General features: G+C 39.4%; 1 protein-coding gene across 1 annotated transcript; it reads right to left on the bottom strand.

The window, feature by feature from the left end:
- Window positions 1-1,758: 1,758 nt before the first annotated feature.
- limd2 (LIM domain containing 2) lies at window positions 1,759-14,011 on the bottom strand. The gene is made up of 4 exons (XM_070923837.1): window positions 13,875-14,011; window positions 5,190-5,234; window positions 4,843-4,979; window positions 1,759-4,739 (listed from the first exon to the last, which is right to left on the bottom strand). Exons 1-4 carry the CDS (start codon window positions 13,875-13,877, stop codon window positions 4,580-4,582), a joined length of 345 nt encoding a protein of 114 aa, XP_070779938.1. The 5' UTR covers window positions 13,878-14,011; the 3' UTR covers window positions 1,759-4,579.
- Window positions 14,012-14,883: the final 872 nt, after the last annotated feature.

Below are 14,883 nucleotides of genomic sequence, written 5' to 3'. Positions count from 1 at the left end.
CATAGAGTCGATTTGTTATGTCAAGCGAGGCCAAATTGGATAAACTCCATCGATGTTTAGACTTCGCACATCTTCGGACTCTTAAATTACGGTTCCTGGAGTATTTATGTGAGATCCAAACGGACTTTTAACGAGCAGAAACGCAGTCTTTTCCACCGACAGACTCACAGAGTTGTCGTGCGGTTTCTGTATCCAACGGTAGTCCACAACTTTCCACAACTTTCCACAACCAAAACAAAGTAAGAAATAATCTTCAACCGAATACGTCAAACTTCCTGACAAGAAAAAACATCACCACCGGAACCTGCTTTTATGCCTCCAACAAGTCGTGAAACTTATACTCCAAGGTCGTCTCCATGTTTTCCAAATGCTTTACTGTCCGTCGTCCACACGTATGAAATAACATGGACTTATTCCCAGGGGGATTTCTGATTTCTAAACTATCTACATTAGCGCCGTGCAGCTGCGGGAACGCGCTGTTACTCGGTCGAAGTCTTTCTACAGGAGCGCGCGCACAATGTTATTAATGGGGCGGACCAGCTGTGACGTAGGTCAGGCTAATGCTGCCTTCAGGACTACAGGAAATCATACAACTCCATTGCCATTCTACAGCTGCATCTAAACGCAGCTCATAAACAGTTTTAGGGGGCGATTCAGATCCTCTACTTAAGTGAAAGTACTAATACCACACTGTAAGAATACTCTCTTACAAGTAAAAGTATGTGAGTATAATCAGAAATGTACTATTATTATTATTATTAATAAAAATACTCAATGCAGAAAAATGTCCAGTGTGACTGTATATTACATATCATATCATTAGATTATTATTACTCATGCATCATCATGTGTCTATTTTGTATCGGACTGCAACTAATGAATTTTTTATTTTATTAACCGATTGATTGTTTGGTTTGTAAAACCTCAGAAAATGAGAAATGCCGTCACAATTAAAGTGACAAGTCCAAAGTGACACCTTCACAATGCTTTTTTTGTCCAACCAACAGTCCAAACCTCAAAATAATTAAATAGAAAAAGCAGCACATCCTCACATATGTGAAGCTGGAGCCATGAAATGTTTTGGCATGAAAAATGACTAAACAATCATCAAAATAGTTGCCAATACATTTTTCTGTCGAGCAATTAATTAATTGACTAATTGTTTCAGCTGTACTTGTATAGACTGTTGGGTAGTTTAACTTCATATTTTATTAGCTCTTTGTATGTTTTGTATGCAAAATCTTAATGTAAAGTAACTAAATCTGTCAGATAAAAGTAGGGGAGTTAAAAAGAGCAATATTTCACTCTGAAATGTAGTGGAGTGGAAGTGTAAAGTGGCATGAGAAGAAAATGCAAGTACATCAGATTTGTAGCACTTGAGTAAATGTACTTATTTACATTCCACCACTGAAATGTTGTTCTTTTCACTCTACTAATATACATGTAACCACAGGCTACAGATTCTGATTTCACGTATAGGCTACAATATGATCAGTTTATAAAATATGACGGCTTGTTATAAATTACACTACTCAACAATGTGAAGTTAAAATCAGTTTCCTCTCGACCAGATGCAACAAAATGCTTACACGTTAATTCATCAAGACATATAATGTAATCATATAATAATATAACATTTTGAAAGGGGCTATTCTGCATTAAGAGTACTTTTACTTTTGATACATTGAGAACATTTTGCTCCCAGGAATTCAAGTATTTAGCCATCTTTACATCAATAAACACACAAGAATCACTGCATTAAATCAACACCAGCATTTTATTTTTTCTCCAAAAAGCATGTAAAAAAAAAAAAAGAAAAAAAAAGAAAAAATTAAAAACAAAAGAAAATGCACAAAATGATTGTGTATATTGGCGTAGAAAGGGGCTGCTTACATTTTAAAATATGACACTTCCATACCACAACTAAGTAACAGAGAGAAGGGAGAATAGAGGAGAAAGACTGCATACACAGTCCTAGCGTCCTTTTGCTGTAAGGCCACCTCAATCCACAGGTCAAGTCTGTAATACAGAATACATTTTCAAAGATGCATACATTTAAAATGTCTCGATGACAACAGCATTGAAAAGTAAGTCCACATCAAGTTTAGCACAAAAATGAAATGACTCACAGGTCTAACATTTAAAACGTTACACTGCAATCATTCACCTGAGCCTCTTGGCACCAGTGTAAAATGTACCTTGTCTGCTCTGTTACACTTAGAAGTTGTAATTCACAGATTTTGCAGTTGTACCTTGGCTAACTGCTAACAGAGAATGACAAAGACAGCATTTCTAGATACAATACGCTTGATTTTAAAGCATTCTCAGGGATCCAGAGGACCATTTTCAAATGAAAAAAGGAAATTATAAAATATACATTGTCACACACAGTAGAATTAGAATTATTGTACACAATATGTGGATAAAAAGTGGTTAGATAGGAAAAATGGCTGCTGGTTGAGTGAAGTAATCCTATGTTAAAGAGTGGGGCTCTATAATAAGCAGGTCTGTTTTTGAAAAGGCATGATCGGGAGATTTCTTTGTAAAGATCTGTGCACTCAAAGGTCTTGTTTGAAAAAGCAATAAGGTCATATTTATTTCTAAGGCTTCTCTTTTGAAAAAAAAAAAGTTTTGAGTATAGCTTTCCATTCTGCACAGCATGCTCAAATTCACAGTAAACCCTCAGTCACAAAAAGTACTTTGTGTCATTCAAGTGTCAGTCAAGTCTCAGCGGTATTCAGACATATTCTAAAATGAGATATTTGAATGGCTTTAGACTCATTCTTTCTATAGAATGAAATATAGATGTGGAAATCTTGTCTAACTGGGTTAATTTATCTTAGGTGTTGGAATTAAATATGATAAAAAGTGGCTGGAGTGCAGTAGCTGCACTGCAGACCGAGGCAACGTATTCCAAAACTTTGAATAAAGGCTACGTTGAGTTCATGGGAAAGTTATTTTTCTTCCTCTCACACTAGACACTACTGTCACACTTTCCCCAGCAGGGGGTGCTCTGCACTAGGTTTAGCATGCAGCATGCAGGAGCACATTAGGGGACTAATAAGGTGACAAACCCTCCCTCAGACACCTACTGTAAGTTCAATATTTAGAAATAGGTCCAGGTGCTAAGATGTATTTAGCTAATAAGACAGGAGATGAGAACAGGAAGGCATTTATCTAAAAAGGAAACCTGTTCACGTTTACTGGATGGGAGTGGGGGGGGGGCAAATAATGATGGACGTTCAGGACACTTATAGGATTAGATCCGTCTTCGTCCCCATAAAAACTGTCCAGTTATATGAACACACTCAAATACAGCAGGGGGAAAATCACCACAAGACGCCAACAACTGACAAGCGTGAAATGACGAGGAACAAAACTGTTATTTCCTGCAAGGACTAAGCTCGGTCCATCAACATCCTCATTTGTGACACAGAAACGTAAATGTAGTAATGAATTTAACCGAACGTTTTCTTGTTTGAGTGAGGGATGCTTGCGAACGAGGCCTCAGTTTCCCAACATCTTGTCTGGTGATCGTGTGCGGTCATATGTGCAAGACGAGCGTACAGTATGGTGGGGAATGTTCACTAATCACAAACTACAGCTCTATGTACAGATAGTATACAAAACACAATCTGAGAATTACATTAAAATTTCAACCATAAAAGCTCAGAGAGGATCAACTTATGCCATGACATCAATCAAATCCAAACTCAAGTGCTTCTAAAAACTTTCAAAAGTGGTTTGCTATCAGTGAAACTAATAAAATCATTCACAACACAAAAGATCAATACAGTCATAAGATAAGGCTATTAAGACCCAGTCATCTCAACATGCAAGGATAAGACTCAAAGTGGTCGATAAAATAAGAACAAACTATGGGATGAAGCGAACAACAACAATAAAACTAAACACAAAAATGAAAACACGAGAGGTGAGCTGTTGCTGATGTGCGCGGTTATTTTACAGTACTCTGTACCCTGTTTGTTCCTCAAATATATGAAACCTGACAAACTGACATCAAAGTCGCAATACTGAGGACTATTATTTTGATTTGTGTGGTTTTGTTAAATGAGTGAAACTTTGCAATATTTCTTAAAATCCTCGGTGGAAATTGACCTGAGTGTATGCTCTACTGCAAAACATGGATGCTCTGTAACCCCTCTGATATGTTTGCCTGAGCATACAGTTTACAAAAAATAAGGGTGCAAATTATTGAAAAGAATAAAAAAAAGAAATGTGATTATTATTACACTCCCCATACCAGAGAAGGGTTTTGGTCACAATCAACTACCAATTCCAAACAGGAAATTGGAAAATGAAATTAAGAAAATACAGATATCCATAAAATCGAACCCAAGATCAATTTTAAGTGGTATGGACTATGATTGGCCCGTTATTTTCTAACTGTTTGTGCATGTATCTGTTCTGATGTTATTTAAAAAGCGAGTGAGCGCGTGGGAGACTTAACAGTGCCCCAGCATATGAGGCATGTGTTCATCGTGATGTATTGGAGGTGTTAGGAGGAGGAAGAGGAGGAGGAAGAGGCAGGGTTGGGATGGGACACAGGCAGACATGATTATGCCGTCTTTGTTATATTATCCGACTCCTTGGAGGCCCAGAGCTCTTTGTGCTGTTTGCGTCCAAAGCCCTCGTCGTAGTTGCCTTTGCTTTTGAACAGCTGCTGAAAGTGGGGTTTACAGTAAAATTCACCTTGAAGAGCTGCGAAGGTGCCAAGGCTGCCGGGAAGGGGGAAATGAAACAGTTATAAACAAACCAAAAGAGTCACGAGAAGAAGAAAGTCAAGTAAACACACAGGAACAGTGAACTTTCTATAGTCACCTGAGTTTGGCATTGCAGTGCTTGCAGCAGAAGCATGTTGAATGGAAGACCAGGTTGTTAGCAACCAATCTCTCCATTGGGTAGACCGTCTTCTCACATGATGAACACACTTCCTTTTGAGTCTTAAAGCTGAAGGACTGAGCGCATAAATATACCAATTTACTACCAGACACACAAACAGGCATTGTGAAAGCTAGCATTTACAAAAGACACATAAAGCAGGGAAGACTTCGGTTGCTCTCCTCTGAGATCAAAGGCTGATGGAAGTGTAGTGGGGCGACAGTAACGCACACAGAAGAACCATGAATGAGGGATGACTGACTCAAAGACTGACCATGCATATTTACCTTAGATCGCTGGACAGGTTTCTCTTCAGTGGCGTTCCTGGTGTCCTGAATAAGCAAAGAAAAACAAACTTAAAAGTTAAACAAATGTATTCAAATATGTGTAAAGACACCTGTTATGCTCTGAAGTGCAACAGCAAATATTAGGAGAAATAAAGATGTCTACAAGAATGGAAGATAAACACCAATGTATTTTTCACTGTCCTCTTATTACCTTTACCAGTGTGTTAGAATAGTCAATCTGATCTCTCTCTCTCCCCCTCTTTCTATTTGCTCCATCTGTCTCTTTGCACCCCTGGGAGAGGATCAGGTGCCTTCTGTCTGGTCATGTGAGCTGAGCTGTGGGACGCTCTGCATGGGGCTGCCCTCAACATAGCAGAACAGCCCAGAACCAGCCTTCCAGTTAAGAAACTTCACAGGGCAACATCACATGAAATCTCTTACAAATGGTAGGAGTTTTCTCACTGAAATCACATGACTGACACCTATTCTGCCAGTCTTTATCTTTAAAATTACTTAATGTTTTTGCAACTTTGTAATCAATGCATGTAATGAAGCAGTTCTTTCATTCAACCCTATAACTGAGTGCACAGTCGTAGATTTACTCTGGCAGCCATTGAACATAGATCGCCAAATTTTCCTGCAGTTCGTTCATGATGACATGAGGAATTGAAAGACTTCCCCCTAGGCACTCAGAAGGAAGAAAGAGAAAAGCTTGCACGATCTCAAGCTGGAAGAAGTTACACAGTAGTAATGACTGTATCTGCCCTCTCGAGTATTGCAGCCGGTCTCTGGCAGCAACAAGCATGGCCACATCTTTAAGCAGGGCTAACAGGTAGTTCAAGCGGATAATAAACAGAGAGACATTCAGACGTGTACAGAGTAACTGCCATGGAAAAGCCAGTGTGCAGGGAAGAAGGGCAGCCTCTGTTTAGGTAGGGGAAAAGTCCACTGCAGACTTGCTAAAACCATGTTATGTAAGGCAGTTTGGCTGGAGCTGGAGGAAGTGGTGGAGGTGGGTGGGTGGGGGTTGGGGGTTCAGGGGCTGCTACCAGATTTGCAAAGAGAAGGAACTCTTTGGCATCAGAGGCAACTGCTGATCTTCATTTTTGCAGGTCTATAACTCTTTTCTAAAATTTCCTGCTTTGTAGGCAAAATAACAAATCAAGAGTCCACCACAGTGATAGAAATAAAGTGTGTGCGTCCAGATTCCTCATAAAAATGTTCACCTGCTGACGTGAGTTGAGATCTAAAGCTGTGCAACTGACCAATGATTAAAAGTATGTTGCACTTACAAAACCTGCAAGTGGGTTTGAAGAAACGTTGCAGAAACTGATTATAGACAGAATATATAGATGGGAGTGTCGGTTTTAAACAAGTAAACAAGTTTTAACTCGATGATGTCACAGATTGTTGATGTATGTTTTGTTTAACTTGCCATGAAAAAACACCAATTACGATCAAAATGTAGGAAATAAAATAGTTGAAGATTAGCGTTCAGTCATCCTCTCTTCAAAAGACGTCATTCCCATGACCAGCACAAAAGTCAGTGTGCATTAAGGACACAATTCATGCTGACAAAGTGGTCCTGCTCACTGATGTGCAACATTGCTCCCAACTGAATACAACCACAGATATTACAGTCATGGCTACCACAGTATAATCAGTATGGCAATATCTCACATTTATATTATCTCATGGTATACATGTTGTCACATGAGTGGCCCTCTTTGATAAACAATCTCAACAGCATTAAGTGTTGTAATTTGCATACTATTTTTGACTCTTCTGCCTTAATGCACCACCAAACAACTGAGTAGGAGGTGCAGCAAGGGTGTTGTCTGCACTCATGATAACCGGATGACATGCTTTTGAAATGATTGGCTCATTAACAGTGAGGCCATGCAGCTTCCTGTAGATGCAATCACATCCCAACTGTGTGCCTTCTTCTTTTCCAGTTAATATGTTGCTGTTAGCTAGCAGACAGCTCACACTTTGCTGGTTATCTAGCAGACTGCATGCTAGACCACTTCCTGTGGCTGCTGTACAACTGCTGAGACAACACGACTTTGATCTTCTCAAAATGATTTAAACACTACTGAAAACTCAGGTTTGAATATATAAAGTTCTCACAGTACAGTCGCAGAGAAGGTTTTCTGCAGTGGGAGACTGTAAACTGCAGGAAAAAGAGGTCAATAAGGGCTTCATTTGTGCATATGAAATCATGAAATTAATGTAGCCAAAAAAGGAAAACTGATCTGAGTGAAGGCACAGAATTGCCAATGTTTTTTGGGGTAAAACAACGCAGCAAGATTAGTTACCATGTTAGGGGGTAGGCATGCATTCCAAACACACATACTCAGACATCCTGAAGACTTCAGATTAGCTTGTGCCATCTTGTCTTCTTTTGCCTTATATGTACACAAGTCTCAATTGCCACAAACAGCTCGAATGTGGCAGGAAGTTGTTATGACACGTCAGGTTTCCTCTGTCTTGTAGAGTCCCAACAGGGACGGCTAAAGACCTAACTGACTTTCATCCCAATAAATGACTGCTAACGGCCTCTTGTTCTGTGTGAATGCTTTAGCTGCAGATTGAATAACCTACAAGAGAATTATGATCCTGGTTCAGATGCATACAACTCACAAATTAGCTCAAGAGACCTCCTGGCAAATAAAAGAGACATGGGATAAGTGGGGGGGGGTACACAGAACAAGGTATTCAATGTAAACATAAATAAAGAAGGTTTGTAGTGTAATTAATTAGCTCTGCAATACCCAACAATGTTTCAACTGTGAAGCAATTTGACACACCAGTGTGTGAGAAGCTAGAGCCAGCTGCAGTTGTATCTTAACAAACAAAGGCCACTTTCACACAAGTGGTGAAATCTTCTTTGCTCGGAGGTTCAACTCTTACCTCACATCATCAATCCCTCGTACACTGAGTCCTTGCTTCAATTCTAATCACACCTGCACATGTCTGCCTGTGTGCGGTTCTGTGTTCATGTTGCAACCACCCAGGAGCTTTAGGTAAGATAGTGTCAGGTTCCCCTTTTCTCTTTTAATTTGTTTAAAGGAATAGTTTGACATTTTGGAAATATGATTGCTCGCTTTCTTGCTGAGGGTTCGATGATCAATAGAAGATCAATACCAATCTCAATTTCTGAAAGGTAAATATGAAGCTACAGCCCCAGTACAACCATAACGTCATTTTTACCCTTCGGGTTTTGTTCGTATTAAAAAAATACTAAATATAAGTTACTACTTAGTGATCTTTAGAGGTGGATTTTGTTACCCTTTGACAGAGTCATTGTTTGCTAATTATCAATCATTTCTTTAAACTAATATCAAAGCAAATAAGTATATTTCCAAACTATTCCTTTAATCAGTAATCAGTAATACTGTTCATCTTCATCTGCACACTGAATAACGAGTTTGGGTTTAACCTTTTGTATTGAGGATCCTCTGAAAAACAAGTATTCAAACCATAACTGTCACAAATCCCACCGACTTTTTCCCGAGGCCACAGACCACCCATGTGACAGGGGAGTTAAATGACCCCCAAGTCTGTCCTTATTCTCTCAAAATCAGGAAAAGATGTAATAGGAAGAGAATATGAGGATGTCGTTTAGAAAGCACGCAACCTCAAAATAATGTGAGCAAGTCCTTCACCAAAACTACAAACCAGACCCCCTCAATCTCAGTGTTTACGAGGGCTATCAGCTGACGTAAATCACAGCCACTTAGAATACTTAAAACAACTATAAAGAACATTACGAGGGTGAAAGGTCAATATGTTCATAAAGAGTTCAAATGGGAAGAAGTAGCTGCTCTTTTTCTCTTCCTAGTGCTGATGGACACAACACAATTAGCCAACCCCCCCCCCCCCGTTTGGATCATCACTGAATACACACTGAGGCGCACAATTCACTGCAACAGACCCCTATAAGGAAAGGCAGGCACAATGTTAACAAACGTCTTATGTCATTAATCTAAAACAAGGCTCACGCTCTCTCTCATCCCCTATTTTTAGGAACGTGATCATTGTTTAATCATTTGGGACAGCAGATTGGAAAACAACAGAACAAATGAAGAACCTCATCCTTCAAACACAACGAAACAGTGTTAATAAGCTAATCTATCAGCCGTCAAGCAGTTTGACTTAAATCATAAACATTTTCCAGTCCAGTACTAGCAACATAAATCATTAAGTTTAATATTTCTTGCAGATAGCGTCTTACTGTATATTGCACTTTCTGGACCTGCAAGCCATGGCACTGATCCAACAACTAAAACAGCTGCTTCAGGGAAGTTATGTAGGCTCCCTCTGACAGCAATCTTCCATCAATCAAACTATGAACATGAAGAGACAAAGCAAGTTATGTGGACAAGATGCCAGGAAGAAAAAACAAAACAACTCAAACTCAAGATTGGTATGCCGTTAATAACTTTTCTGTGATGGAAAAGTACATATTTGCTGAACATGAAGTTTTGACACTTGACTGGCTGGGGAACTGATGCAAGTAGGATGAAACTGCCGGATCCTTCAGTTCACCACACCAGTCTGCAGAGTAATCACATCTAGGAGCATGTTGGGGCGTTTGGTCAGCCACTACTTCTCTTCCCTGTTTGAGCTTTCGATATGCGAGAAAGTGACGGGGCAGTTTTCTGTGTCTGAAGGAACAGGGCATCGAATTTCTTTATGTCTCTTAAGTCAGCTGACAGACACTTCCTGTCAAGGGAAGCTGTTAAAGGTCCATTAAAACCTTTTAAGGAATATGGGGCTATGTTGCCAAATATTTTTCTGTTGACTCACTAATTGATTAATGGAAATAATTATTGTAGGTCTAGATGACTTAAAGACCATGAAGAAAAGTAGAATTTCAGAAGCGTTCTTTTTCAGCAGTTCAATAGAAAAAAGGAAACAAAAAACACTCTATGCACGAATCATTTCTGAGGCGGCCTGCCCTTTCAGATACTGATTTTTCACTTGTAATTAGTAGTCAGCAACTTTGCTCACAGAACTTTAAGTTCTGCTCTGCAATGTCTGTCTGACTGTCCTGAAAAGCCCTCTGTGTTTCCTTTTGTTACTTCTTTGAAGAAGCTGCCTGAGGGCACAATTAAAACTACTTAAGTTCTCTGATCATTTATGTCAGAGATCTGTCTATTACCATCTAAAACACAGTCCTGGACCATTTTAAATTAATACATTAACATCAGACACTAATAACAAAGTCAGACAGCCAAATGCAAGGTCTGTTCTTAAAGAAAAATGTATTACATCTCTCATTTTTGTCTAGTGACCCCTAACCAAGTGGTGTTTGAATCTGTGACGCTCATAAAAACTAATGGTGAGTACTGGTATGCTGCAGCAGCAGTGTTTTCTTCTTAAAATTGCAAAGAACAAAACTAGCCACGGCCCGTGAAAGAATGTGTGGAAGACCTGGAGCCTGTGTTGACTTGACATAGCGAGAGGCCGCCGCCTTCTGCAACTCGCTGAGGGCAGAGAAGAAACAGCCTCAAGTGCTTCTACTGATCAGATGTTATCACAGACTGGAGAAGAGGGGAACATTTCGCAAACAGATTCTCCTCCAGGTCTGGAATTCAGGATAACATGCCCCATCCCGTCTTCAAAAAAAGCTCACATGCAAATATCTGCTCTGTGATCACAGATCATTTCCATCACACACTGAAGGCTCCTTAACTGCAGACTGAGACACCGTCGACTGGAGCAATGAAGGCCAAGGAAAAGGGGAATGAATGCCATATAGTTATGTGGTGTGTGTGTGTGTGTGTGTGTATATATATATATATATATATATATATATATATATATATATATATATATACATACATATATATACACACACACAGTATAAATGTGTATCATTTAATTTAAAGTGAATAGATTACCAGACTTAGAAATATGACTTCTCAGAGGTCTACTGTTGACTAATGATACTGTGGGAATCTCTACATGTAGCGTGTGCCTAAACAGTCTGCCCTGAGGTCTTTTCAAACCAGATAATCTACATTAGATCAGTGCTGTAAGCCACAGAGATGCAAAGCAATGTGAGTGCATTGTTGTTGTTTAGACAATTAATACTGAGAAACACAAACATTTTAATTGGTAGAGAGCTGCTGTTGGACAGGTATGGGTGAGGAGTTTGGACTGCGCCAAACAAGATTAAGGAAATCATAATGCCAATAAATAAGAGAGCAATAAAAAGATAATTATTGGCTTTTGCCCTCTTACTGACACCAATTTGTTGCCGTATTGGAAGTGCATCTGAACTGTTACTACAAATCATCTGTCTGAGAACTGATTTTCAGTGAACCATATCAGGAAAATGAAATAAATGAAACAAATGAAAGTGAAAGGAATGTGTTAAGTCTTTGCCCTCAATGTCTGAGCCAGAAAACTTCAATACAGGTTTACAGTCTGAAGTCAGATTTGTATTCCCCAGAGGAGAAGAAAATAAAATGATTCATGCCTTTTTACTGAACAGTTGAATGGCTTATGGGGTGCATGCATATATGTGTCAAATTGGCAATTAGACATTTGTCTGGTGACTGTAAAACAATGGCTTCTTCTTCACACAACTGATTTGCAAAAACATGGAAGCAATACAAATCTAGCCATCCATAAAAATATTAACCACTTAAACACATTAAATCACACTGAGAAACATTTACACCTTTTCCAGGCCTGAAAAAAGGATTTATGTTCCTTTGTTCACACAACCACCCTGAATATATTTCTCATTTTCAAAGTAAACCCCAAATGTAATACAATAACTGATTGGGAATGGGAAAGAAAGGGACATGTATGCAGCTAGTTAAAACTATTATGCTGACCATTTCTGCCTGCAGCTCTATCGCCTGGACCTGCTGGCGACCCATTTAATACTGTTCTGCACATCTGACAGCAGGAAAACACCCCCCCTCCCAACATATGGCACTTCTGACATGCCCAACAAATCAGGTTTTTGTGCCGTTAATGGTTATTGTTTGACAGAAGAGCATATGGTCAAACACAATAAATGTTATTAGTCCTCACTGCAGCTTTGTACAACATGCTTTGTCTAAATCCACATTATTTGTATATTTTTTTGGACAAACAAGTCGAATTGCAACAAGAGCCTCTCAAATCCACCAGAAGACTGACGTAAATCAGCCAGCAGAGCAGGGTGTCAATCTGTGCCGTCAAATCTGACTGAAATTACAGTCAGACGGCCCACTGACGGTGGCAGGAAATGAAAATGACCATATACTTACTTAAGCCTCATCGCCATATGCCAGGGCTATAATGACAGACTGTTGTGGTGATGTGGTGACCAGGATGGATAAAAAGTGGTTTTACCAGACCACAGAGCAGTTTGTAAAACTGCTCAACAACACAAACACTGGCAAGAAATTTGTATCAAGAGTGAAACACAAGTTTTCTTCCACCTGGTGAAGAGTTTTAATCTAATGCTGATTTACAGAGGTTTAATCCAGTCACTCATGCATTTGGTATTACTCAGCTGACAATCTCAGCAGCTGTAGGTGAGTTCATAAGCTGCAGCGGACATTTCTGTTCCCAAAATGGGGTCCAGGGACATTTATAAGTTGATTCCACATAGTCTCCATTTAAAAAGGATCATTTAGAGTGTGGTTGCATGCGCACTAATATCCCAGTTCAAACCATATATACCCTTATCTTGGTTTTGAGAAACCTGGGTATGCTAGCTCTGATAGTGCTCTCACGGAAACCCATACTGTGTATATAAAGACCTGGATTCTGATCACTCTCTGTTGGTACAGAAATTAGTGGCTGAGAGACATGATACTGGATCCTGCTATGATCACGTATAAGAGCGTCTCAAAACCAGGATACTAATGTCAATGTAAACATGCTCAATGAGATCAATAAGGCAATACCCTGTGATCAGAGGGTGCTGAAAACTTCCAACCTCCGTCACTATGGGACTGTTTTCTGCTTTTATTTATGTGCTTATTTGTATGGGGTTCAACCACAGGAAATCCCTATTACAGACCACTTCACTGCCAGTACGTACTTGTCTTACTACAGCCCTTTATGTAACACTCAGCAGGTTGGAGCCTACATTAGGCCAGTTACAACACATATTTGCAAAACAAAAAAAACCCCACATTCATCTGCTGGGGCTGGTATCTGCTGCTCCAACAAAACAAAAACATAAAATCAAGCCACGCAATATAAAACCACATATCAATTTACAAATCTGTCATCGGCTGATAGGGAGGGGAATTTAAATGAATTATGTGTTAGACAGATGGGTACTCAAATTAGCTGGGATAATGTGCGTTGAATGTATTATTCTGTGGGTTTAAATCACCTCGTTGGTTGATATTAATTAGCCAGCAAGCTAGCTAACTAATAGCCATTAAACAAACGGCGCATTGCTAGCATTTCATGAACACGACGGCGGATGTTTAAATTCTCTTTAAATTCAAAACAAAAAAATACTGCATTTACATCTAACGCTCATCCTGCAGCTTGTACAACAACCCGGCTCCTGGTTAGCTAAACCTTTAGCGAGTGGACCGACATCATCACCTCACCTCATCTGACAAAAAAAAAAAAAAGAAGCAGAGAGGAGAGCAGCGGAGGGAGGGGAGGCTGCAGACACACACACGGTGCAAACAGACGAGAAAAAGCACTCACCATCTGTGCTTCTTGTCTGCGACACACTGGCTGAAAACGAAGAGTCTTGTTCACTCAGTTGCTGGAGGCTGATATTTGCTCTCTCATTCACTTTTATCGGAGGCTTTGTTGTAGACGGTGGCCCCGGTGCCGGTGAGTTTCTACCCTCCGCTCCGCTTCACGTCTCGGTTTTCAACAGAACGTTTTTTCTTCTTCAGCAGGATGTCGCATGCTATTGGTTCTCATCTGCTCCCGATGCGTTCAAGGGTTGTCGGACAAATCACAACTACGAGTAGAACAAGGATGTCACTGTGCAGCTTTTACATAAATAGTACCCCACCCCACTAGCCTTTATTTTAAAAAAGTGACATTGATGAAAGTTGTACCTTTTCGTGTTCTGAGTGCTGAAAGTGTTTTTAACTTATTTTTTTTAATTTTCGGTCAGATATTAGTGCTTTTATTGAAGATCATATTTCTCCTGATTTTGTTCAGTGTTTTTAAACATGTGCTGTCTTTGCCAAATATAATGTACCAGTACATTATATTTTATAATGTTATCATGTGTTTTATATGTAAAGTCTCAATCTTATTTTAATTTATATTTATATATAACCCTTTTGTACAATTTAAGTACAGTTTTGAGGTACTTGTAGTGTACTTGAGTATTTCCATTGTCTGCTACTTTATACTTCTACTCTACCACAATTCAGGACAATATTGTACAATTTACTACATTACATGTATTTGGCAGCTTTGCAAATGAAGAGCTGACACACAAAACATATGATCTGCTGACAAAATATGATGCATAATGATAGTTAAAAACACAATCATGTCACACTTAATTGTTCTCTAATGATCACAGTTAGATTATTCAGTTGCCATGTTTGTAAAATCAGTGTTAACAAAAAGCCCTTTGTCATCAAACAAACAGCAGGTGGAGTTAAGGGTTGACTGAGTGCATTCAGAATCGTAAGTGTTCACTGCCCTCCAGCGGACACAGTGAGAAACTGCAACGCTACATTTAGTC

Source organism: Enoplosus armatus, chromosome 17 (genome assembly GCF_043641665.1).
Source record: "Enoplosus armatus isolate fEnoArm2 chromosome 17, fEnoArm2.hap1, whole genome shotgun sequence".
NCBI classification, from domain to species: domain Eukaryota; kingdom Metazoa; phylum Chordata; class Actinopteri; order Centrarchiformes; family Enoplosidae; genus Enoplosus; species Enoplosus armatus.
Note: the sequence above shows the minus strand (reverse complement) of the source record. Positions and strands in the feature narration are given on the sequence as shown.